Raw genomic sequence first — 25,600 nt, 5'->3', positions numbered from 1 at the left:
TTTAAGATACATGGTCATGGGGGCGCCTGGGTAGTGCAGTGGTTAAGCGTCTGCCTTCAGCTCAGGGCGTGATCCCAGCGTTCCGGGATCAAGTCCCACATCGGGCTCCTCCGCTGGGAGTCTGCTTCTTCCTCTCCCACTCCCCTGCTGTGTTCCCTCTCTCTCTGGCTGTCTCCCTCTGTCACATAAATAAATAAAATCTTAAAAAAAAAAAAGATACACGGTCATGTTATTTCCAAATAATTATATTTTTCAATATTTGCCATCGAAAAAGAAGTTTGTAATTTAATTTTGTGTGAATTACAAAGTAACATTGTATGTGTTTTCAACATGTGGCTTTAAACAGAAATTTCTTACATGAAAATAGAAAATGAACAAAGACCACTTTAGGGGAAGTAAAAATTCTCTAAAAGAGAGCCTCTTACAGCTTACACAGATCCCCGCTGTCTTGTTCAAGTGAAGACCTCGCGAGTGCGTGTAGATGGGGCTTGCTAGCTTGCATCTGTCACCAGCCTCCAGGGCATCAGTGATGCTCTGCCTCACAGAAAATTTTAAGCAACGGGATATTTTCACTTTTATTTTCATATTCAGGAACAACAATGCTTCATCCACATTTGGTTTTTTTAGTCACAAAAGTCCTTCACTGTTCGTCAAATTATTTTTATATGTGATACAATTTCCTCATTTATCTGCTTATTCAGTCGCTTCACAGAATTTTCTTGTTATGAATTCAGACCTGATGATGGTAGCTAGAAGCATATTCAGATATATTCTGGGGCCTTCCCCTAACTGGCAAACGTCTGAGAGATGTAAAAAGAGTGACCATCCCAGGCTGACTCCTGTCAACTCCCCGTCATCACCATCATTTCTGGAAGCGCATTTCCCAGAGCCCTCTTTCCTCTATGGTTTCCTATGGAGTGGCTCACGCAGGCGCCTTACCTTCGATTTGCAGGTCAGAAGAGGACGATTCAGCACCATCCATCAGCACCTGCAGGTGGATGCGTGATAAGCGGAGGACCTGAGAATCACCTGTGAGGGCTGCAGGGGCTAGAGCATGAGCGCCTCCATCCCTGGCCCTCCTGGACCGGCCTGGGGACCACGTGATGAGGCAGCCTGTATCTTCAACGGTAGATTTCTCTGACTTACGGGGGGATCACCGAGAAATCACCTCTTTCTACTGTCTGCTTCCCTTATTATTATATCCCCAGGCCTTTGAAAGAGTGAAGTTTAGGCTTTACTTCCCTATATGAAGCAGTCCTGCTTGGAATACCCAGAGTGGCTTCTCTTTTGCTGTACGAACCCTGGCTGATGCCATAACCCACACTCCTCAGGTGTAATCATCTCCGTCTTGATCAAATCAGGAGAGGCCCCGTCACGTCTGTGCTGCAGGACTGAAGGGGAAAGGGAGTCAGTCAGGGGGCCGAGGAGCCTCCTTACCCTTCTCTCCAAGTTCCCAGTGATCTCCCAAGCGGGGCCGCCCCTGAGAAACTCTTTGAGCAGATGCAGGCAGCCCAGCCCCTCACATCTGCTTCCCTGGTGGTTTATGTTCTGACCGGTAACACTGTGGGCGGGTTGCTGTTACTTTGCTGACAGTAATAAGTGGCAACATCTTCAGGCTCCAGGCTGCTGATGGTGAGGGTGAAATCTGTCCCAGACCCACTGCCGCTGAACCGTGACGGGACCCCCGAGATGGTCTGGGAGGCATACTTTACAAGGAGCCTCGGAGCCTGGTTGGGTTTCTGCTGGTACCAGTGTAAGTTGGTGCTGATGCTCTGACTGGCCCTGCAGGTGATGGTGACTTTTTCTTTTAGGGCCTTAGACAGGAGGGCCGGAGACTGGGTCAGCACGATCTCACCGTGGGAGGCTGAAACCACAGAGGAAACATTAGCAGAGCCCAAGGATATGCACATAGAAGTCACCATTATCTAGTCAGGTAGGACAGAGAATACGACTTATTTTTACATTTTTCCTGCTTAATCAGTAAGCCAAATTCAGTTGTGGAAGGATTCCCAATGAAGAAAGAAAATCAGTGATGGAAAATAATACCCCCACGTTTACCTCCTTTGTCCAAATATTCTCACCTGGGACCCAGAGGAGGAGAAGGCCAAGAAGCTGTGACGGAGTCACCATCGTGCTGCTTTCGATGGGTCTGGTTTGCTCAGGCCACACACCCAGAGAATCTCTTACAAGATTCTGAGAGGCAGAAACACTTCAGATCTAAGAGGAAGAATATATGCAAATTATGGGACTTTCGTATTGTTTAAATACTCAAAAATTATGTTTGGCAGAAGAATCCCCCCTCCCCCACCCAGCCCCATCCTTCTCAGGGTGTATTAAGTCTCCCTCTTCTGGCCACGGGGAGGTTTTGGAAGCGCTTTACCCCACCCTCGACCAAATACAAGGTCCACCAGCAGGGACATGACATAATCTAACGCACTCCACCGGTGGAGTTGGCTTTCACCAGCAGAGAAGAGCAGGTCACACCCTCAGTCTCTGCCCAGGGCTACGCGAACTCTCTGCTCTCTGCTATAATGCATTGTATGAACGGTCCACAGAGCATTCCGCCAGGCCACACTCTCTCAGTAACATCCTGCTAATTAGACATGATGAGCAAGAAATGGTGAGGACTTAGCTGTCTTGCAAAAACACATGTGCTCCAACGGTGGGATGCAAACCCTGCAGATTCATGCGCCCACGTCACTGGTGGCTATGTCAGGGGTCCGGATATCCGAGGGCACAGAGCCAGGAGGGACTCTGTATCAGGGTTAGGTCGTGATGCAAGTGGCCCTATCCCTTGGGCCATGTGACCTCGCCTATCACTTGGTGGTCCATGCATCTGTGTTAGGGAAGGACCGTGTGGACCCTCCCGCAAGCCCAGATTAAGACTCACAGCGTGGACTTCTGGCATCTATGGCAAGGCTTGGCCTTCAAAAAGTAGTTCCCAGCATAGCACAAGCCCTGGTAGACAGATACGTAGACAGATAGGTCCACGGCACATCAAGTAACTGTGTGACGGAGCTGTTCGTCCTAAACTGGAAATGTCAGACACACCAGATTTTAAGATTGGTGGAGCCCAGCGGCCGTCAACCTCAGGAAGGAGAAAGTAACTACTTTAGTATTGGACCCAAGCAGGTTCAGCAGCCACACTTAATTTGTGGGACAAGGGTTTCAGATCTCCACAATACTCACCACTCTTGCCCAAACACCCCTGCATGAGCTCCTATTTTCAGCCTCATGAGGGTTTATATTGAATGTATTTTCTTATTTCTGCATCCTTGGTGCTCCAGCTGTGAAGGGACTGTCTCTCCCAAAGTTAGCTAATTCCCAGAGGCAGTAAACGACTTGCCCAAGAGCACACCTTTGATACACAAACCGGACAATCCTCGCTTGCCTCCTTTCAATGAGACCTGCAGTCTGTGACATTTCTCTCTACTGGAATCCCCCCAGACGATGGGGCACACCTGTAGTCTGCAGCCTGCTGAAAATTTCAAACTCTCCAATCTTATGCTTAAGTAGCTTGTTGACTTTGTTTCTCCAGTACTTCTCATGAAATACACAGTAAAAATACACAGTCAGCAGTTCCTCTCTCTGCCTTCTCTTCTCCCCTCGGTGCTGCCCTATGTTGCTGTGTGGCATACTGTGTGTTCTGTTTCTAGGGGACTATGCATATGATAAAAACTTCGTACTGTATTGCAATAGCCTTCCTGTCTTTGCTTCTTACCATATCTGATTAAAGACACAGGGCTTCCCAGCCAGCTAATGGCAGAGAAAGAACTCCAGGCTTTGTCCAGGTTCACATCATATGCTGATGTGAGTAACACTGGACAGCTCCCATACCTTAGCCATAACGGAGGGCTCTGAAACAAGATGTTTAGTTAGCAGACACTCAAAGAGCGCGAATGGTCATCGCCTTAATGTGGCTGGGGAAGTGGCCTGAAGTAAGGATGTGGATGAACTACTGGGTGGCTGGCGAGTAAGGGCCGGGAAGGAGGAGACTGGAAGGATAAAGCAGGAAAGATCAGACCCAATCTAAACCAAAAAGAGAAACTAAGCTAAAAACAAAACAGAACAAAAACCCAAAACCAAAAACAGCAACAACAACAAAAACCCAGAGTACCTGGGATTCATAGGACCGAATAAAAGATCTAACATTTGTGCCATTGGAATCCTAGAGAGAGCGCAGAGAGAGGATGGAGATGAAAAATATTTTGAACAAGGAAATGCTGAAAAATGTCCACATTTAGCAGACCCCCAACAGGATAAGCCTGAAGAAATCTATGTCAAGACACATCATATTGAAATTTCTGAGCCCTAAAGAAAAAGAAAAAAATATCAAAGGCCGAAGGAGAGAAATCACACTTACCCAGAGGAGAAAACAACTTGGATGGTAGAGGATTTTTAAAAAAATTTTTTATTATGTTATGTTAGTCACCATACAGTACATCCTTAGTTTTTGATGTAGTGTTCCATGATTCATTGTTTGCATATAACACCCAGTGCTCCATGCAATACGTGTGCTCCTTCATACCCATCACCGGGCTAGCCTGGTGATAGAGGATTTCTATTCAGAAACCATGGAGGCCAGAAGGAAATGATGCAACATTTTTTTTTCTAGATATAATTGACGTATACCATCGTGTTAAGTTTTACACAACGTGATAATTTATATTTATATTGTGAAATGATTACCATGATAAGGATAATTAATGCCACCATCACTTCACATAATTGTCCTTTTTGTTTTACTTATCTACTTTTTCGTGGTGAGAACTTTTAAGGTCTAGTCTCTTAGTAACCTTCAAGTACAATACAGTACTGTTAACTATAGTCACCATGCTGTACATGAGACCATCCGAAATTCTTTATTTTATGTACGGAAGTTTGTACCCTTTGATCAACAACTCCCCTATTTATCTCACCACCCAGCCCCCGGCAACCACAAATCTACTCTCTGTTTCTATGTATTTGGCTTTTTTAGAGTCCACATGTAAGTAATATTATACATAATTGTTTTCTCTGTCTTACTTATTTCACTTAGCATATTACCTTCAGGTTTCACCCATGTTGTCATAAATGGCGAGATTCCCTTCCCTTTCGTGGCTGAGTAGTAAATTTCATTGTGTGTGTATATGTATATATCATATGTTCTTTATCCAGTTATCCATCAACGGACACTTAGGTTGTTTCCATAGCACGGCTGTTTTAAATAATGCTGCAGTGGGCACAGTGGTGCATGTATCTTTTCAAATACCCAGAAGTGCAATAGCTGGATCATAGGGTAGTTCTATTTTTAAGTTTGAGAAGACTCCATACTGTTTTCCATAGTGGCTACACCAATTTACATTCCCACCAACAATGCCTGAGGGCTCCCCTTTCTCCACATCCTTTATAACACTTGTTATATCTTGTGGGTTTTTTTGATAAATAGATACTGAATTTTATCAAATCCTTTTTTCTGCATCTGTTGAGACAGTCTTGATTTTTACCCTTAATTTTGTTAACGTGATATAGCATGTTGATTGATTTATGGATGTTGGACCATCCTTGCGTCCCTAGAATAAATCCTACTTGATCATGGTGTATAATCCTTTTAATGTATTGTTGAATTTGGTTTGCTAATATTTTGTTGAGGATTTTTGCATCTATGTTCATCAGGGATATAGGCCTGTAATTTTTTTTCTTGTGGTATCCTCGTCTGGTTTTGGTATCAGGGTAATGCTGACCTCATAAGTTGAATTTAGAAGCATTTCTGCTCTTCACTTTTTTGGAAGTTGGAGAAGAATAGATATTAAATCTCTGAATACTTGGTAGAATTTACCAGTGAATCTGTCTGGTCCTGGACTTTCATTTGTTTGGAGGCTTTTTGATTACTGATTTAAAGATGGTATAATTTATGATGAGGAATAGTTTCTGGAAGGCATGTGAACATATACAGCTAGTTCAAATGTATAAGCCATCAGTGCTATCAAGTGGCTACAAATATTTTTATTGCAACGTGTGGATATGTTCGTGTGCGTGTGTGTGCGTGTGTACCTGTCTAGTGATCCTTCCCATTTTCTGCGCTCATTCCTGAAGAAGATCCGGTTCTCTCTCAGGATAGTAACGAAGATAGAAATAATTGAATTAACACTTGAAGTAAAGGATTTTCAATGTCTTAAAATTAAAAAAAAAACACTTTTGACAATCTTAAGAAAATAGTGAACTTTTCCCTGGGAAAAGGCTGATATTATCACAGTGGCTTGCATTTTTCATGGTTCCCCATGTTAGGAACAGACCATTTGAAATAATGGTTCTTTTGTATTTTCTGTGATGAGATTGTGTAGGCCAAAAAATAAAGTGGAGATATTTTCAATTTTGTTAACCATATTAGGTTGGTAAAGAGTACAAAATCTTTTGGCAAATTTTCAGTTGCAATTACCAGAAACCTCAACTCACACTGCATTAAAGAGTAAAGGGAATTTGGTTGCTTAAGCTCTTGAAAAGTCCAGAGTGGAGGGTTTAAGGAAAGGTTTGATCCTGCCACGTATTTATATCACTAAGACCCAGTTTCTTCCTACCTTTCCATTTTGACTTCCATTGTGCTAGTTCCATAGTAAGGGAAATTTTAGCGTGGGTGCCAACAGATCCTGGTGTTACGTGTTCCTTGTGTGTGGTATTCATTCCTCATATTCTACCAGGAATTCTGAGATTCTCTCCATGTGGTCAAGCTTCAGTGGCGGCCATTCTTGACAGATTTCTAAGGGCCGCTGCAGTCAAGGAGCGGAATTTGCTGAAAGGAGAATCCAGCGTCCTGCAGTTCATCCCTGGAATTAAGTTGGAATCAGAGTACCCAAAGCAAGTCGACTAAATAGTAACTGAGATCCTTGGAAGGAGAGACAGGATAGTTTGGAGGAAAGAATACAGATGTCCTCTCTTCCATTGGGACCTGATGTTCTGAGTTCAGGATTATAGGAGGAAACAGTGAGTGCTTCGAGGACAAGTCAGTGTAATCTGAGGCACGTGAAGAATCAGTGCTTATCTCTTCTATTCAGATAAACCTCATTTTGTCAAGAAAAAATGGAAAAAGGTAAAGTGAAAGATGGCTCTCTTCATGAGAAAGAATATTAAACATACAAAAATGCTCTGATAAGACTGGCTCCAGTTCATCCTTATATATAATGTTAGAGTATTGATTTTTGTCACTGACCTGTGTCTTGGGTAGTTTCATGCTGCAGGGAAGTGAGAAATTGAAAGACTACTGTCTGTGATTAAGAGATGATTTGGATACTTGACAATATATAGACTACAGTTGATTTTATTTTTTCCAGAACGGAAGTGTTAACCTGCACAGACTTGCTCCCTCTTCCTCTGTCTATTCATGCTGAAGGATGAGGACACACTAAATGGGCCTGGACGTCCACTGCTCCGTTCACATGGAGTGATGGCACCGCCCAGGGAAGGGACCTCAGAGACTTGGAGTGGCAGCAGAGATGTTATTTGTTTCTTTCTTATCCATCCCTCCCATTGAAAGAAAAGTGCTATGAGGTTCTGTTTGATTTGTTTTATCAATTTTTTTAGAAAGCAAGTGGGGGGAGGGGCAGAGGGAGAGGGAGAGAGAAAATCTTAAGCAGACTCTGAGCCCAGCATGGAGCCTGACATGGGGCTCCATCTCCCTACCCTGGGGGCTCCATCTCCCTACCCTGAGATCATGACCAAAATCAAGAGTCAGCCACTTAGTCAACTGAGCCACCCAGGAACCCCTGTTTGATTTGTTTTAAATTCTCTACGCTTAGGCGAGTTCACAATGCTGTTCTTGGTGGAATTCTAGAAGTCTCGTTGATTTGGAGTCAGAATAAATGAAGAACTGCTCTGCAGAGCTGGGAGCTGAAGCCATTTCACCCACTGCCCCCAGGGGGAGCTGTGATGCTACAGGCGGGAAGGATCTGAGATGTTTCAGACGCTGGTTGACCTAAAGAGCAGGGACAAGGGCGATTCCTAAGTATGCGGTGACACATTTTCCGAGACAGTGTTTGTGCGCAGGGAACTACCAGGGGTCTGCTTGGGACATATTGAGGCGCCTTTGAGTTGTCCAAGAACAACCTCAAATTTGTGTTTAAAATTCAGAAGAGAGTCTGAGATAGAGATGTACGTGTGTGCACTCTATGCTCATTTTATCCGGTGACATGAGCGTATTCCATGCTCTCACACCATATTTGTGTTGTTTCCATTCGGTTCTGAAATTATATACTCATAAACACGTATATTTTACTACAAAAGTGAGTTACGCTTTCAAGTTGACTTCAGCTGGTTCGAAATCGGACAGTTGGTACTAAGAAGAGTTTACGTTTGGGGATTTTGCTACATGATGCTGAGAATGTTGTTGTAAGTTGGTTTGTGGACCTCTTGTAGTATACAATCTCATTTCTTGGGGTGGTGGTATTTTGTCTCTGTCTTTCCATTCTCTGCTTCACCGAGCAGGCACTTTCATACTCTCAGATGCTTCGCATAGGCTCCTCAGGTCCTAGGCTGGCCGCTCAGAGCTCTATTAATAGGATTTCCTGGGGATGGGGCCTGGGTGCCTCCGATGGGTGACCAGCAGCAAGATGGTGCCACGGCCCCAATTCCTCCTCTTCCTGGTGCTCTGTGTCTCAGGTGAGAGGCTGAGAGAAGAAGACCTTTGTAAAATTGGCAAATGACCTTACCACGCAGTATGAATAAAACATTTCGTTACAACAGCCTGGTTACTTATGAGAAATAAGAAAACCTACGTTTTTAGATACATATTTTAGTATATGAGTGATGAGGTGTATGGCCACTGTCCTTTTGTGATTGCAAGTGTGTCTGGGGACATCGTGATGACCCAGTCTCCAGGCCCCCTGATGGAGTCTGCAGGAGAGCGCGTCGCCATCAACTGCAAGTCCGGCCAGAGTCTTCTATCTAGCTACAACCAGAAGAACTACTTAGCTTGGTACCGGCAGAAACCAGGACAGGCTCCCAGGCTCCTCATCTACCAGGCATCCACCCGGGCATCTGGGGTCCCAGACCGGTTCAGCGGCAGCGGGTCTGGGCCAGACTTCACCCGCACCATCAGCAGCCTCCAGGCTGAAGAGATGGGGGTGTATTACTGCCAGCAGAGTTATGATACTCCTTCCACAGTGCTCGCCTCGCACACAAACCTCCCCAGGGCCACGGGTCAGGGAGGCTTGGCTGCCCCAGCTGCTTCCTCCCCGCTCAGCCCTGTTTCTCCGTAAGTTGTATGAGAAGCCTTCTGGCTGCATCATAGAAGAATGTACAAGTCTCAAGGGAAGACTGAGTAGATCGGCCTCTTCTATGTCTCTTGTGCACGGAGGTCATTCTGAGAAGACTGTGATGATTTGCCATGGACCCTGGTCTGCATCGTCCACAATATTTTGTGTCACCTGAATCTGGATTGTCCGTACAGACGGATTTATATCACTGACCCGATCATGGCTTCGGCTGCATCCTGTGGAGAAGGGACCGGTGGGCTTCACAGCAGAGTGCTCTCCTGTAATGGGACACTTCAGCGTTCCCTGTAACCCTTCGGTCCGCTGCATAGCTGCCCACCTCAACGTGTGACCACTCAGCGGTGTTCTTAAGGCCTCGCTTCCTTCAGCTTCTCCTCTCTCTCCTTGCCAGAGGCTCTTAGAAAGTGACCATGTACATGCTGGAACCCAGCCGAAGTCTTACAAAAGCATTCGAGGTCAACAGCGAGGGGGCAGGATTATGTGAGTTTTGCAGAAGCTGTGTAGACCTCGCAGTGGAGGTGATCTCGTGGTCCTACCTCTGACTGTACGCCTGGATTTAGGTTCCGGGACCTCTCTGTGTTTCCCGTTTCTGCAGTATGAAAACACTGGCATATTCTTCTAGATTATTTGGAATGTATCTTCCCCCCACCGCCTGGGCTGTGCTATGAAGACTTACCATTCTCACTACGTGGATCTCAACCCGTCCATAAGTGTGGAAGGTGAACTGGATGCTTATTTGAGCACGTAGACACGCTGCATCCTTAAAGATCTCAATAGCTTAGGCCTCTGGCTTCTGCCTTTCCTTGGGCTTCATGGCAAGCTGGCATAACCCCAATCTACTGACTAAAGAGAAAGAGTGTGTGTGATTATCGTCATTCTGGATTGCTCACTAGCACTCTAGTAGACTCAAAAATTGTATTTCGTGTTTCAGTGGAAAGCTATCTTTTTTCTCCTGTTGGTTGTACAGAAAGTACAGAAAGTGGCCTGTCAGCCACTTTCCCATCATGAGGGAGCCCATGACAACAGACTGAGGACAGCAGAGCTGATGTGGAAGCCGTCTGATTTTACTTTAAGTCGTTGACTCAGGCGACTCTGAAATCCACCGTTTCTCTAGCCCTGTTACTTGTACCGACAGCATTCTACATGATACTTCAAATTTGGTTCTCTGTTATGAAGTAATCTCCATGGGGCAGTAGATTCTAGATAAACAGGTCTCCTTGCTCTTTTTTGGTTGATTGCACATTATCTCACAAACATCAACTGAAGTGTGTGCATTATTGCATCTTCCAAACACTGGAGCCGCTCTCTTCCTGACTGAGTTAGAGTGAAACGCGCAGCCCAGTAGCTTGAGTGACGCACTGCACTGCCCCTACTCAGCCCCTCGTGTTGTAACTAATGCTGTGTGTGGGCACCAGGGGCAGCGACCTTTCTCGCAGGCAAACAGCTGCAAGCTTAGATGTGTGAACTTCCTTTACACTGTACACAGATTTCACCAAAGTAAGCTAGTATGGCTCCCTTCGGTGTAGACACAATGGAAGAGTGGGGCAATTGTCACAAAAGAAACTCCCTGCCCAACTGGCCTGCGGGATCGTGTCCAGGGCTGTGACCATGTGGGTAGGTGGGAGCGACTTTATAGAGAGCACTAAAAATAACATAGCTAGCCTGCCTATTACCGATGGCTGGCGTGTAGACAGTGTAGGACCTCCAATTCTCTGTGCACACCCGGGGCGGGGCCCTGGGTTGGAAGCTGGTTGACAGGTGTCCTGAATCAAGTCCTGGCTGCTGTTAGTTCCAAAGTTAAGCGGTCGGTTGCTCTTTTGTTTTTGTTAGAGTTGGTGACGGTTTTCTCTATGTAGAGATCCCACCAAAGATTTTGTTTTCTCAGCAACGAAAATATCATGTTGAATGAAGAAAAAGAAAGAAAAGTACATGGTAATAAGTCCGTTAAATCTTTTCAGTCGAATCCAAATGGCAGTTTTCCTGGATGACAATATTTAAACAATTCTGAAAAGACTGTTACTAGATTTGCCCTTGACTATTCAGAATAGAACACCTCACCGGTTTATTATCAGTTGATTTCTTGTATCCTTTTAACCTCTAAGAAATATTTTCAGATATCAGTCATTCTTTTCCCTCCATAGGTAGAGTAAATCTAAATCTAAATCTCATATCAATGCTCTCTACAGCAAAGGTATCATGTAGAACAAGAGGTTCCTCGGCTTGAGCTTTCGGTGACAAAGTTGCAATGGTACGAAGTTAGATGCTGGTTGTTCACTGTGAATGGGAGTCAGTGGAGTGACCCCTCCACCTGCGAGGGCTTTGGGGGGGACACGACTTTGGTTTCCATTCACTGTGAATGGGAGTCAGTGGAGTGACCCCTCCACCTGCGAGGGCTTTGGGGGGGACACGACTTTGGTTTCCAGGACTGAGCAAATGGGAGATTCCTGGTCTTAACCACACCGAGGCAAGTTCCTTGATCAGTGTTGGTTCCCAGCCTTCACCAAGGTTCCACGCTCACCCCTTACCCTTTCCAGATCCTGAGGACATTTCAGGACTTCATTTAAAGGCCATCAACTCAGAGGGGCCGACTTCCCCTCCCCATCTGAACCAGGGCACCCTGTTTCATGTTTTATAATCTCATGGCTTTCTCTTCCTGACGATAATCACAACTTGAAATGCATTATTGTGGCAATGTATGAGATTTTAATCCTAGGGATCAAGAGTGTTCCTGAAATAACCTATATCCTAACGATAGGACAGCCCAGGGCACTCCCCACATGGCATCTCAGACAGGCTAGAAGGTCAAGAAACTGGTCCCCAAATGCCTTGGGACATGCTTGCACTACACTTGGCAATTTCTGGCGACCCCAAGTCCCACAGGGTGTTCTGAGAGCAGGTGTCCCGTTTGAGCACAACCTCAAGCTCTTCTGAGCTGCTTTGCATGTTGCGTCAGGAGACAAAGCTCCAGGCTGCTCTCAGCATCCTTAAAGGCAGCTGGTCAGGGCCCCTGAGGAGCAGCCTCTAGTCCAGCTCTCCAAGATGGGGCCCGGGGCTCCCCTGCTGTGGATCCTGCTGCTCTGGGCTCTGGGTGAGAGGGGGGCACACGGAGAAATGGTGGGCAAACTCACCGTGGCCACGATGTTTTCTGTGTCTCTGGGTTCTTGGTGGCTGGAATTCAAGCATTTGGTGTGGGTTTCCAGTTGCCCAGTTACCTTCTGTTTTCTGGTTCCTCAGTGTGTTGTCCATGACTTTGACTACAAGGGTCATCAGTGGCATGGGCCTCCACTGGGATGCTCTCAGTACAACTGTTACATTGGTTGTGTTTGTCATTCCAGGCTCTGCTGGGGACGTTGTGCTGACGCAGTCTCCAGCCTCCTTGATCATGTCTCCAGGGCAGAGGGCCACCATCTCTTGCAAGGCCAGTGAGAAAGTCAGTGGTATTTGGGGCATTACCAACTACATTACCTGGTATCAACAGAAATCAGGACAGAGTCCTAAAATCCTGATTTATAAAGCAACCAGTCGAGAGTCTGGGGTCCCAGCCAGGTTCAGTGGCAGTGAGTCTGGGACTGATTTCACCCTCACAATTGATCCCGTGGAGGCCGGCGACGCTGCCAGCTACTATTGCCAACAGGGGCAGAAGGAGCCTCCCACAGTGCTCTGGGTCTAAACAAAAACCTCCCCAGGCGACTGCTCAGTCACTTCAACGACAAAACAGCCTTCAACTGCCAGGCTGTTGGCTATATATCCTTCAGATACAGGCCGATCTTCTCACATTAATTTGGATTTTTAACCTCTCCTATTTGCTTGAGCTCACACAAAGAAGATCTCTGTGGTTGTTCAGCAACCTAGAATTGTGATGTAAGTATTTTTCATTCTTTGATGAAGATTTTTCTACCTTTGTGTCTGTTTTTCCCAGGTCGAGGTCCTCAGTTCTAGGTATATTTACTTGTTCTTTTCCCCTTGTCCGATTTTCATGTCCTTTCTCTACGATACATTCCATAGACATGGCCAGGGTCTTTCTTGTCTTTCCTTTTCTATTGCTTGGTCATTGTAGGGAGTGGTCTCCAGAAGCCTGAGTGTGCGTGCTGACAAGGATGGAAGGGTCAGTGTTCACATCCTTCTCCACCCCTCCCTTGGGCTTCTACGTCCTCCCCAAGGGGAGCAGGAGAAACTCACACATAGTGCCCTGTAACATTTCCTTCTGCTCAGATTCACCTTAGTTTCTTTTTTTTTTTTTTTTAAGATTTTATTTATTTATTTGACAGAGATAGAGACAGCCAGCGAGAGAGGGAACACAAGCAGGGGGAGTGGGAGAGGAAGCAGGCTCCCACCGGAGGAGCCCGATGTGGGGCTCGATCCCATAACGCCAGGATCACTCCCTGAGCCGAAGGCAGACGCTTAACCGCTGTGCCACCCAGGCGCCCCCACCTTAGTTTCTAAGTGTGTAATACTATCTCAACACATTGGAAACTTTATTGTTGTATTCATTTCTTATTGTTCCATAACAAATTACTACAGACTGAGTGACTAAAACAATACACATTAATCATCACAGTTTCTAGAAGTCAGGCATCTGGGCAGGGTATAGCTGGGTTCTCTTCTTGGAATCTCCCAGGATGAAACCAAAGTGTTGGCCAGACTCCATTCTCATCTGGAGGCTTGAAGAATCCGTTTCCAAGGCCATTCGGGTTGTGGAAAGAATTCTTTTCTTTGTGACTATCTGACTAAGAGTCCCGGCCTTTGGTGGCTGCAGGCTGGAGGCCACCCTAAGGTCCCACAGGCCATCCAAAGTTCCTATCACATGGGCTGCCTCTGAATCAAACCAGCAAGAGGGATTCATCAACAGCAGGGAGGACCCAGTTACTCTTTAAGGGTTTTGTCCTGATCTGGTGAGGTCCACCCAGGATAATGTTCATTTTGATGAACTCAAAATCAATTGATTTGGGACCTTAACCCCATCTACAAAATCCCTTCGCCTCTGGGAGGTTGTTCGGGCTAGAAGCAAGGCACAGACTCTGCCCTCAGTCAAGGGGAGAGGGTTATAGAGGGCATGAACCACAGGGGTAGGTGTCATGGGGCCACTAGAAGGTGTCTGCTACAACGGTCATACTACTTAAGTTTTTTATTCTCTTTCCATTTCTCCTTCCCAAATTCTCCCTGTGCTAAGGAAAACGTGATTTTAAAGTTCATATGGAAATGCAAATTACGTAGAGTAACCAAAATCACTTTGCACAAGAAAACTGAGGTCTGAAGGCTTCTAATCCCATTTAAATCATGTTATATATAAACCACAGGACAATCACAAAGTACAGTAGCCAGTGCTGTGTGGTGGTGGCATCAGGTCAGTGGCACAAGGGGCATATAGTCAATGGGTAGGCAGCTTAGAAATGGATCCTTACGTTTATGATAATTGTATTTTGACAATGATACCTAGGTAATTAGGTGGGGGAAAGGACAGACTTTTCTCTTTGCACCCCCATGCAAAAAAGATGAATTTAGTCTCTGACCTCTTGCCAGACACAAAAAATAACTAGAAATGGATCAGAGATCTATCTGAGCTGAAATGGTAAAATCTGTAGGAGAAAATAGAGGGGAAAATATTGTATCCTTGGGTTCACTGAAGATTTCTTAATTACAACATGAAAAGCTCAATTTGTAAAAAAAAAAAAAAAAAAAAAAAATTGGACTTCACCAAAATTCAAAGCTTTGGCATTTCAAAACATACCATGTAATAAAAAGACAAACCACAGACTAGGAGGTAATATTGGCAAATCATTTACCTGATAAACATTCAGAATATATAAAGAGCTCTTCTACGTTAGTAAGAAGTTTTCTAACTTAGTAAGATAGATGACAACGCAATAAAAAAATGAGTGAATAATTTTAATAGATATTTCACCAAAGATATGTGAATGGCCATTAATAGCACACGGATAGATGCTCAAGTTTATCAGTCATTAGGGAGATGCAGGCTCAATCCAGAGTGAGATACCATATCACACCTACCATGATGGCTATAACAAAAGAAAAAAGAGAGTAACAAATGTTGGAGAGATTATGGAGAAGCAGGATCCCTCACCCATGCTATGGTGGATGTTAAATGGTGCAATCACTCTGGAAAAATGTTTCTTGAAATCTGAACATTGATTTATCATACCGCTTGGCAATTGCACCTTTAAGAATCTGTCCTAGAGAAACCAAAACAAATGACAACATGAAGACTTGTAGGTAAATGTACACAGCAGCCTTATTCATAATCACCCCAAAGTAGGAACAGCACAAATGTCCAACAACCTATAAATGGGTAAATGAAATCTGATCTGTCCACTCAGTAAAACACTAGTGGTAAAGGAATGAACTACTGGTATACTACCATCTTGACTCTTCCCAATCACTTCCTCAGTCTTCCTCACAGCTTTGCCTCTGAAGGATGTGTCATGGATATTTCAATTTTTCTGCTTTTAGACTTGACCTGTATGAAGCTCCTTTCATGAAACTGCATCTCAGATTCATCGATGCTGACATGAGTTGTTGCAGTTCATTAATTTTCATTGCTGTGCAGTATTTTATTGTCATGAAAAATATCACTCTATAGTTTCTTTACTGATGAAATAGAAAAAAAAGTAACAGACATTAAAGAAAATGTCTCATTTGAAGGAACAAGAAAAAGAATGGTTAGTTAAAGCCTCAACATAAACAGGGGGAAGCAGAGACCATGGGACGACTTTGAAATGACAAGAAAAAAAAGCCACACACCTAGAGTTCACTTCTCAGCAAAGCATCCTTCCAGAATTAATGTAAACTCAAGACCATTTGGGAATTCCGGATTTCTGGACAAGGGGCCCATATTCACCAATACCCTAAGTAATTTTTATTACTAATCTCTAGGAATCAATGACCCATGATGGGAGAATTGTTTCAGGAGAGAAGCAATGAGGCAGTTACTCATCCTTGGGGAGCAGGGAAGATATTTCCCTCCATGTTTCCTCATGGTCCCTTCATGATATCTCTTCAATGTACACAGGGATAGATCCAATTTTGTTATGAGACTAAAGAATATCTTTCAACACCTTGCCTTGAACCAATCCTTGTATAAAATCTCTTGCTTCTGGTATGCTCACTTACTCTTTTGTAATTGATATATAACTTTTTGAAAACTATTCTCTCACAGTCATAGATAAAAACATGACTTCTAGCTAAATACCCCGCAAATAGAACATTGTTCATCTTGTGACTAAAAAGATCATTATGTGATTTGTAGTTATTTAATACGAGCCCCCATTCTTGCTTCTAAACGCCAGGATCCTTTTAAAAGGAGAATGAGTTTGAGGGCTGGATAACTTGCTGTGCTAATGACCCAAGAGCTGAATGTTCTTCAGTTCCAGACAGAAAGGTCTATTTTGTCGTGCCTTGGTGGTGGGTTCTCTTCTGGATGGAACCAGTGCCTGTCTTTTGTGGAAACCCACACTGAGGCTATCTGGCTCCCAGGTCACACACTGGGAGGCTAGTTTTCCCAGTGCCGTGAGGATTCAGAGCTGTTTGAAGAGAACTCCACTGAGTTCTCCACTGAGCAACTGCCAAGGAAAGAGGAGGCAGATCTGTGGGGTTGGGATTTTCTGATAGAAATTAGGTGACTCATTCCTTAACAGGTGCTTATTGCTAAGGAAATTCACTCCACATAACTGGTCTGTGGAGCTTCCCTTGCTGACAAGTTCAAAGGAAGGCTGTCTGGATGGGGACACATAGGTGATACTCTGGACCAGGTGCATGCACACTTTGTAAAAGCTCTGAGAACCTTCTTTCTCCTATACCCACTTAACTTATACAAAGAAGTGGGTGGAGTATGTGGACTTACAAGCCAGGACCTCCTCACCAACACTCAGATGATTTGCATCTCTCTTGCTCTGAAACCACAAAATTGTCAGAATTGCTTTTCAGAGGTGTTTTCAGGAGAAATGTGTTTATCCTATGAAAGAACTCAGCCAACAATAGATTTTCAGGCTCCAGACCTTATTCCCGTGATTGAGAGAAAATATCTTCTGAGGGGACCTGGAGAAAATTTCTGGAACTTTCTTGTCAGGGATCGTACATTCACAGATGAGGCCATCACTTGTTCGGGTCAAATGGGAAGTACCTGGAGAATCTGGGAGAGGAGGTTCCTCTTCATATGGTCACCATTAACTCTCTGCATGAACTTGGGATATTTATGACCCTTCCTGAGCCTCAGCTTCCTCCTGGCAGAATGTGTACAAGTGAACATGGTGTTCTCCACTTCTCTTTAATATCTGACATTTCGTGAGGGGAGGCAAAAGGGAGTCTAAGAGCCCATGCAATTCTATAGGACCTGAATGAAGTATGGTTCTAAACCTCACAAGCTCCTTTTTCAGGTGGCAAAGGGGACAGAGACAGGTGTTGGAAATGTGTCTCCGTGCCTCTGGAGGAAGCAGCTGTTCCCCAGGGGGAAAGAGGGTGAGGGCAGATGAAGCTGGTGAGGTCTGTGGGGGAGACTGGGTAACTGTGGTTCTCACTGGAGTCTTGCTGACTAAGAAACTGGAGCGTCCTCAATTCCAGGCTGCCTATGGGGAGAGTAAAGCCTATTCTAGATCCACTGGCACTGAGCTGGACTGGGATGCCAATGGCCCTGGTGGGTGCACCCAGGATGGGGAGCCTGGAGGTCTGCCCATGTTTCTGTTGGTACCAGGCTGGTTAGTTACCAACACTGACTAGCCCTGCAGGGAGGGCTGTCCTCTCACCTGGAGACAAAGAAAGGGAGGCTGGAGACTACATCCTCATGATTTCTCTGGTGGTATCTGAGATTGGAAATGAAACACAAAAGTCATCCACATAATCTGAATCTTAACTGTTGTCTTCCAAGCAGTAGTAGGTTGGGTGTTCTAAATAGAGATTTTTTTTTTAAAGATTTTATTTATGTATTTGAGAGAGAGAGAGAGACAGAGAGAAAGAGCAGAGGGGAAAGGCAGAGGCAGAGGGATAAGGATAAGGAGGTTCCCCGTTAGGTAGGGAACTCGATTCCAGGGTCCCAGGATCATGACCTGAGTTAAAGGTAGATGCTTAACCAACTGAGCCATCCAGGCGCCCCTAATGAACTTTTATTGTCGTGCTGACTGAGCAAAAGTCACAGGACCCAACAACACAGACAAAGTTTTCACTGACACGCAGAATCATCCCACGTTCCTCTCACCTGGGAGTTAGAGTAAAAGGAAGCAGAGAAGTGAGCTGGGACTTTCAGGGTTCACTCTGTGTCCTAAGGAAGGCAGATCTCCCCCAGAGCACTGACCCAGGCACCGATACGGGCTCTGGACAGCAGGGTGGGCTGGGAGAAACACGCCCAGCAGCTGCAGAGGGACATCTGGGCTTCCAGCTGCAGAGACCATTTGCCTTCTCTTCTTTGCTCTTGAGCAACCCATCCCCTGGTGGTCAAGGCAGATGTCTCGGGCTCAGCCTGAGGAGGGAATTCCTCTCCTGCGCTCACTGAATCAAATTCCTGGGTCCTCCTGCCTCACCTATCACCTAGACTTGGCGAGATGGTGTTTGGTGCAAGCCTGTTGAAAAAACAGAGCCCTGTGCTTCCGTTTCTCTCTATCTACTGGTAATGTGCCTGCACAGCCCCCCTGTTGCATGATTAGGTCAGGTTGGATGAGGAATACGGTGAGAAGAAATCTACCTCCAGACATGACTTTCCTTTACCTGTTCGACATCTTTCTAGAAGGCCCTGAAGTTGCTTCATTCTTTGTAAGGATTAGTAAAGAACAACATAGAACTGGGCCCAGCTGTGTGGATGGAGGGACAACCATAACTGCACAGGTGAGCAGGACCCGGGTTCTGACCCTCAGAGCACAGATATCATTTCCTTGAAGACCGAGGTGGTGCCGTCCAACATTTGGGTTACATTGTCTGGCTCTGATTCTCATTTCCTGTAAGTCTGGGGGTTTCCCTAAAGCAGTTAAACTCCTTTGTTTGCTCAACTTTTCACTACCTCTCAAGAAAGTAGCTTTATTAATGTGACTCTAAGTTCTATACAAATCTTTTCAGTCTGTTCATATATCTTGTTTTTTAGACTCCATGTACAAGTAAAATTGTATGGTATTTGTCTTCGCCTGACCTATTTCACTTAGCACAATACCTTTTAAGTCCATCCATATTGTCGCAGATGGTAAGATCTGATTCTTTTTTATGGCTGAGTAATATTCTCTTGTATATACACCAATTTTCCTTATCATTCATCTATTGATGGACACTTAGGTTGCTTCCGTATCTTCGTAATTATAGATCATGCTGCAGTAAATACAGGGGTGCATAATATCTTTTCAAATTAGTATTTTTGAGAATAGTAAATCTTATACAAATTCTTTCTTGGTTACAGAAAGGCTTTGAAATTTTCTACTCATGTACAGAAACCATAATATTCCCAATTCTTTCTTTTAATAATAATATTTTTTTATTATATTATGTTAGTCACCATACAGAATCTCTGTCTCCTGCATGGTAAGGAGCCAGGCTGTGGCCTGGACAGTGAAACTGACCAGGAGTTGACACAAATAATAAGATTTGGTAAAGGGGTGCAAGGCGTTCACGTGGGGAACACAGCAGTCTCTGTGACCATACTTGACCATCATCACTGAATGAGGAAGGACTTATGTGGGTTGGTTTTACTGTAGATTTGCCTCCGTTGTCAGAGGATGTGAGTTTGGGTTCAATAAAATAGAAAGCTAGTGTGTAATTTGTCTGGGATCCAGACGATCTTGGTGAACTGTTTGATCTGTTCTCCTGGAATCAGAGTTTGTGAGTGGAGAATGTGATACTCTTTTTTTTTTTTTAAGACTTATTTATTTATTTATTTATTTATTTATTTATTTATTTGAAAGAGAAGGAGAGACAGAAAGAGCAGGGTGGAGGGGCAGAGAGCCCCTGTGTGGGGCTGGATTTCATGACCCTGAGATCATGACTCTGAGATCACAGCCCTGAGATCATGACCTGAGCCGAACCAAGAGTCGATGCTTAACAGACTGGGCCCCCTAGGCACCCTGACAATGTGATACTTTTATCATTTGACCTGTAGACTTTATCACGCAAATAGTCCAAACCCACACTGTTTTGGCCAACATCGGAGACACACAGAGGCCTGTTCCCTGACCAGCCCAAAGGCAGCTTCTCTCTGATTAAAAGGGAGACTTGCTCCTTGCATGAGTACTGAGATCAAGCCGTCCAGCAGAATGAGCTTCTCCAACTACCGGTCACTGGAGTGGATTCCGGAGCTGGGAGGCCCCTGTGATTGAAGCTGGCCGTCCTTCCCAAATAACTGTGCTCACTAGAGGACACACCCAGTAAGTGAAACTCGGGTCGAACAAGACATGAAAAGAGAAATTAGATACTTTTTTAAACCAAAAGAAAACATGGCATATCAAAATGTGTGGGTTGCAAGAAGTGGTGAGGGCTCTGCCTCATCCATGGCCTTGAGCTCCCCAAGGTCTTCCTCTTACACTGACTGAGAGGGCCTGCTGTGCCTGCTCCCCAGACCAACACCACGTGTGGGCAGCTGGGCCGTGACATGCACGGAGGTTTGTGCTTGGGGCTGAACCACTGTGGGAGGAGACTGCAAGCTTTGCTGGCAGTAATAAACTCCAAAGTCCTCAGCTTCCACCCTGCTGATTTTGAGGGTGAAATCTGTCCCTGACCCGCTGCCACTGAACCTGTCCGGGACCCCAGAGAAACGTTTGGAAGCCTCATAGATCAGGGCCCGTGGAGACTGGCCAGGCTTCTGCAGGTACCAATTCAAATAGGACTTTCCATCACTGTGCAGGACACTCTGACTGGCGCTGCAGGAGAGGGAGGCCGGCTCTCCGGGGGTGACGGGCAGGGACAGTGGGGTCTGTGTCATCACGACCTCGCCGCTGGATCCTAAAATAATGAGAGAAATGTAAGATTACATACACACGTTATGAGCCGTTTTCAAAATTTTACTTGGTAATTATTTCAGGTTAAATCACTTTCTTGTGAAATATTTTTTTAAAAGAAGGTTTTATTTATTTATTTGAAAGAGAGAGAGAGAGCATGAGTGCAGGGCAGGGGCAGAGGGAGAGGGAGAAGCAGACTGTCCTGTGAGCAGGGAGACTGACTTGGGGCTCAGCCCCAGGACCCTCAGATCACGACATGAGCCAAAGGCAGACGGTTAACCGACTGAGCCACCCAGGTGCACCACTTTTTTAAAATTTTTATTAATATCCCCAAATATCCAATTTCAAAAAAAGAACCTAAGATTTGCAGCACACAAAGGGGTGTCTAAAAGTCACCTACCTCAGCCCCTTTTCTCTATGTCACACTCCTTACCACAACACGGATCTTTGTTCCCTCTGAAATGTTCCTTACTCTCCAAGATCTAAACATCACATGCCCCTTCCCAGAGGGTAAGACATAGGTCTCTAGCACTTGGACAAAATAGACATGGGCAGCAGTGGTGTCCGCAGCGCTGACCCTCCCTGACCCACTCTGCTTTCCCGTCTCCCCTCCGTCCTTACCTGGGATCCAGAGCACGAGCAGCCCCAGGAGCTGACAAGGGAATTTCATTTTGAGAAGTTTATCTGATGAGTCCAGACCAAGATTAGAGCTGATCTTTTATCTCAGATGCAAGGGTTTTATCTGAGACTTTGTATCTTGGTCCTCCCTTAGGGAACAATATGCAAATCTGCTGGTGGCTAGAGCCACCGGGGAGGAGCCCGTGGGAGGGTGGGGGGCTCCCAGGGGGGCAAAGTAATATAAAGTGTCTGTGTTTGAAGGAAAACTGAGAAAGCTAAAATCTATGCTGCGTAAAGAGTAGAGGCACACGGTTAAATGTTTCCTTCTTTTCCTCCACCAGTTTTCTACTTCTCTAGAACTTTCCCAGTCACATTTATACTTCTTAATAAGGTTGAGTTCCATAAATGTTTGGTGAATCTTAATCTTTTTTCATGTTTATTTAAAAGAGTGTGGGTTTGTCCCTTTATTTTTGTAATTGTGGTAAAACACATGCAGAGTACAGGGCAGAAATCTTAACTGTGCAACTGAGTAAAGTTTACGTAAAGTCACTGTCCAGATCAAAATATAGAATATTTCAAATTCTCCAGATGCCTCTCTCCTCCCAGTCCCTAACACTTGCCCCTAGCCCAACCGAGGTAACTGTTATTTTGACATCTTTCACAATACTTTGGTCTTTCTTGGACTTCAACTTCATGTAAGTTGCAGCAAGCGTCCTTTGTTTCTATCCTCTTTCTTGTTTCTTCACTATTTTTCAGTGCTTCCTTTCTTCTTGTGGATTTGGGCTGGCTCCTTACGTCACCTCCTTGAGTCGGAAGAGTTTCCTTTTGTGGTTCTTGTAGGTCTATCTGCCAGTAATGCCTTCTCTTCATTTTTGCTTCTCAAGGGATATTTTTACTTTTCCTTTCCTTCTGAAGGGTACTTTGGGGTTATAAAACTCTTTGTTGACTTTTCTTTCCCCTTTCAGCACTTTAAATCAGTCCCTGTTTGTAGTCTCCAACAGTGCTGTTGAAAAGATAGCCAACGTATTATTGTTTCCCTTAAAAAATAGTTGTGGTTTTTTTCTTGCTGCTTTCAGGATTTTCTCTTTGTCTTTGATCGTTTTTACTCTACTGTGTGTAATTGTGAATCTCATTGTGTTTCTTTTGAGCAGATTTCACTGATTTTCTTTGATCTACAGATTAATATGTTCCTGATGTGTGAAGTTTTTCCCCATTATTCTGCCAATATTTTTTAAAGATTTTATTTATTTGAGAGAGAGAGAGCGCGCGTGCGCACAAGCAGGGGGAGGGGCAGAGGGAGAGGGTGAAGCAGACTGCCTGGTAAGGAGGAAGCTGGCTGTGGATGAGGGGCTGGATCCCAGGACCTCAGGATCATGACTTGAGCTGAAGGCAGCCGCTTAACCGACTGAGCCACCCAGGCGTTCCTATTCTGCCAGTATTTTAATATTTTACGTTTACATAGTTGGATTCGCTGAAAGATCTTCCTCCAATCAACACCCCAACTGAAGTCCGTATTTTCCTGGCAGTAACCTTCTAGTTTTGGTGGCCATCCTTATGTTGGTAGGGGACAGCTCGACTGAATTGGGGGCAGAAGTAAGCATTCCCGGGTAAAAAGACACAGACTCTCCTGTCCTTACTCGAAGCTCTAGTTCTTTTTCAAGAATAAGCACTTCTCCGTTTATTTTGTTCCTTTGGCAGTTTCTTTAAATAAAGTACTGAAATAGTTTTTGATGATTTTTCAAGCCATGTACAGTGTTTGTTTCTTGTTTGTTTTTGCAGAAATGAATCACTAAACTGTTCATTATTGTGTAATAGGAAATGACTTCTGAACTGGATGGAAATGACTTCTGAACTGGATGGGAATGAGCAGCATAGCCAGCCTGAAAGGGAGTGAGGGGCGTGGACCAACTACAGTTGCCCCTTGAACAACACAGGGGTTAGTGGTGCCAATACCCCACGCCATGCGGTTGAAAATCCATGTCTAACTTTTCACTCCCCTCACACGTAACTGCTAATAGCCTACCGTTGAACAGGAGCCTTACCGATAACATAGACAGTAGATTAGCTCTTATTTTGTATGTATTATATACGGTATTATAACAATAAAGAAAGCTAGAGAAAAGAAAATGTGATGAAGAAAATCATAAGAAAGAGAAAATACACCATAGTACTAAAATGTGATTATATATAAAAAAAAATCATGTGTAATTGGACCCAAGTAGGCAAACCCATGCTATCCAAGGGTTCACTGTAACTAATGAAGTAATTTTTAAACAGAGAACTTGGACCCCAAGCCCTCAGATTAAAGAGAAATGGAATTCTAAGCAGACATCGAGCTTCAGTCACTTGGAGTTCTTATTCCCAGAAGCAGCACTAGCCACTTTTGGACACCTTGTGTACATTCCAGGACGCAGCAAAGAAGTCTACACACCGCAGACGATGGGACCCCGGGTTGGCGCCACCAGATGCTGGAATTACACCCAGAGAATGAAGCAAAAATAGAGTGACGCTTATGGAAGTCTTCAGTAAGCTCTTACGCTCTTTTCTTCTTTAGTTACTTTTATTTCTATACCATAATTTATTTTGAAATAATTTTAGACTTACCTAAAGTTTCAAATATAACAGCTAGTCCGCATGTCCTCCTGCCCTCGCTTTCCCTAATGGTATCCCTGTTCATAACCATAGCACCATTCTCAAACCCCACAATTAATAATAATACCCAGCTATTAACAAATCTAAAAGTTATATTTGGATATTTCTGGTTTTTCCACTAATGCAGGGGAGGGCTGTTCTCGGTGCCGTGGGGAACAGGTGGCTAGGGCTCAGGGGTCAGCACTGCTGAGAGCCGAGGCACAGAGTCAGCAAGGAGCCATCCGTGAGCCGCCCCAGCCACGTTGCTCTGGACACTGCTTATCCGTTGAAAGGGACTCTGGGGCTTGGGACCAGACACTGAGGATCTTCCGGACCTCCTTCGAGGGCTCCCCACCCTTTTCACCTCACCCAGCTTGGTTCCTCTCTGAGAGAAGCAGCTGCTCTGACTGATTCCCTGAAGGAGGGAGCTGCTCGGCTGAGCAGAAGGGCTGACCCCACGCGGGAGGCTTGTGTCTCAGGCTGTTACACTGCGCGGGGTCCTAGTGAGTGTGCTGTTCACCCAGGTGTGTGCGGTGTCCGCGATCTCCATGCTGGAGATTGTGAGTGTGCAATCTGTCCCTGACCCACTGCCATGGAACGGTCTGGGCCCCTCGGAGCCTGTGGGCCACCCTGCAGGTCAGTGGTTGGTGTGGCGTCTGCAGGAACCAGTGCAGGCAGGTGTGTCTGATGCCAGGGGTGGGGCTGAGACTGGCCTTGCAGGCGACAGAGACACCCCCTCCCATTGCCACAGACCAGACGGACAGAGCCTGAGTAGCACAGCTGCCCATGGGAACCTGGAAGAAGAAAGAAACATCATGGAAATGCAAATATGAAGTAATAGTTCTGAAATAAAGGTTGTACCAAAATCATTTTTCTCACAAGTGTTAGATACTTTATCAACTTCAGTTAAAATTTTGAACATCTGTCCCCAGAATCAATGACTGAAATATCCCAGTCTTTGTTCTTAGTTGTCTCATGCACTGGATGAGAATAGCCATCACTGTTTCTTCCCGAGTATCGCTTCTTTGTAAAAACTATCCCCTACCATGAATGCAGAGCACCAGGGGCCGGAAGCTCTGTCCTGGAAAGACCTGGCCCGGGGAACGTTATGGAAGGATGTCTTCAGCCTGGATGAGCAGGAGCGGAACAATTGTCCAGACGTACATTGTGCTTGAAACGCTTTGTCAT

At 45.0% G+C, this 25,600-nt stretch overlaps 1 long non-coding RNA gene and 1 gene segment (V, D, J or C); one reads left to right on the top strand and one right to left on the bottom strand.

Moving 5' to 3' along the window:
* LOC103671488 overlaps window positions 1-2,236 on the bottom strand; it is a 66,432-nt gene extending 64,196 nt beyond the window's left edge. Inside the window, 2 exon segments of the V gene segment in view lie at window positions 1,569-1,864; window positions 2,082-2,236. Coding sequence covers window positions 1,569-1,864; window positions 2,082-2,130 — 345 coding nt within the window.
* LOC121101006 overlaps window positions 1-25,281 on the top strand; it is a 42,297-nt gene extending 17,016 nt beyond the window's left edge. For 11 of the 13 annotated variants that reach the window (XR_005832852.1, XR_005832853.1, XR_005832849.1 and 8 more), the window contains 3 exons: window positions 23,597-23,717; window positions 24,189-24,306; window positions 24,561-25,281. This is a non-coding gene — a long non-coding RNA (uncharacterized LOC121101006). Of the gene's footprint in view, window positions 1-1,812; window positions 1,934-12,914; window positions 13,107-23,596; window positions 23,718-24,188; window positions 24,307-24,560 lie in introns of those variants that run through there. The other 2 variants (XR_005832854.1, XR_005832847.1) reach the window with 2 other exon arrangements.
* The last annotated feature ends 319 nt before the right edge of the window (window positions 25,282-25,600 follow it).

The sequence above is a fragment of the Ursus maritimus genome, unplaced genomic scaffold, assembly GCF_017311325.1.
Source record: "Ursus maritimus isolate PB19 unplaced genomic scaffold, ASM1731132v1 scaffold_6, whole genome shotgun sequence".
Taxonomy (NCBI): domain Eukaryota; kingdom Metazoa; phylum Chordata; class Mammalia; order Carnivora; family Ursidae; genus Ursus; species Ursus maritimus.
Note: the sequence above shows the minus strand (reverse complement) of the source record. Positions and strands in the feature narration are given on the sequence as shown.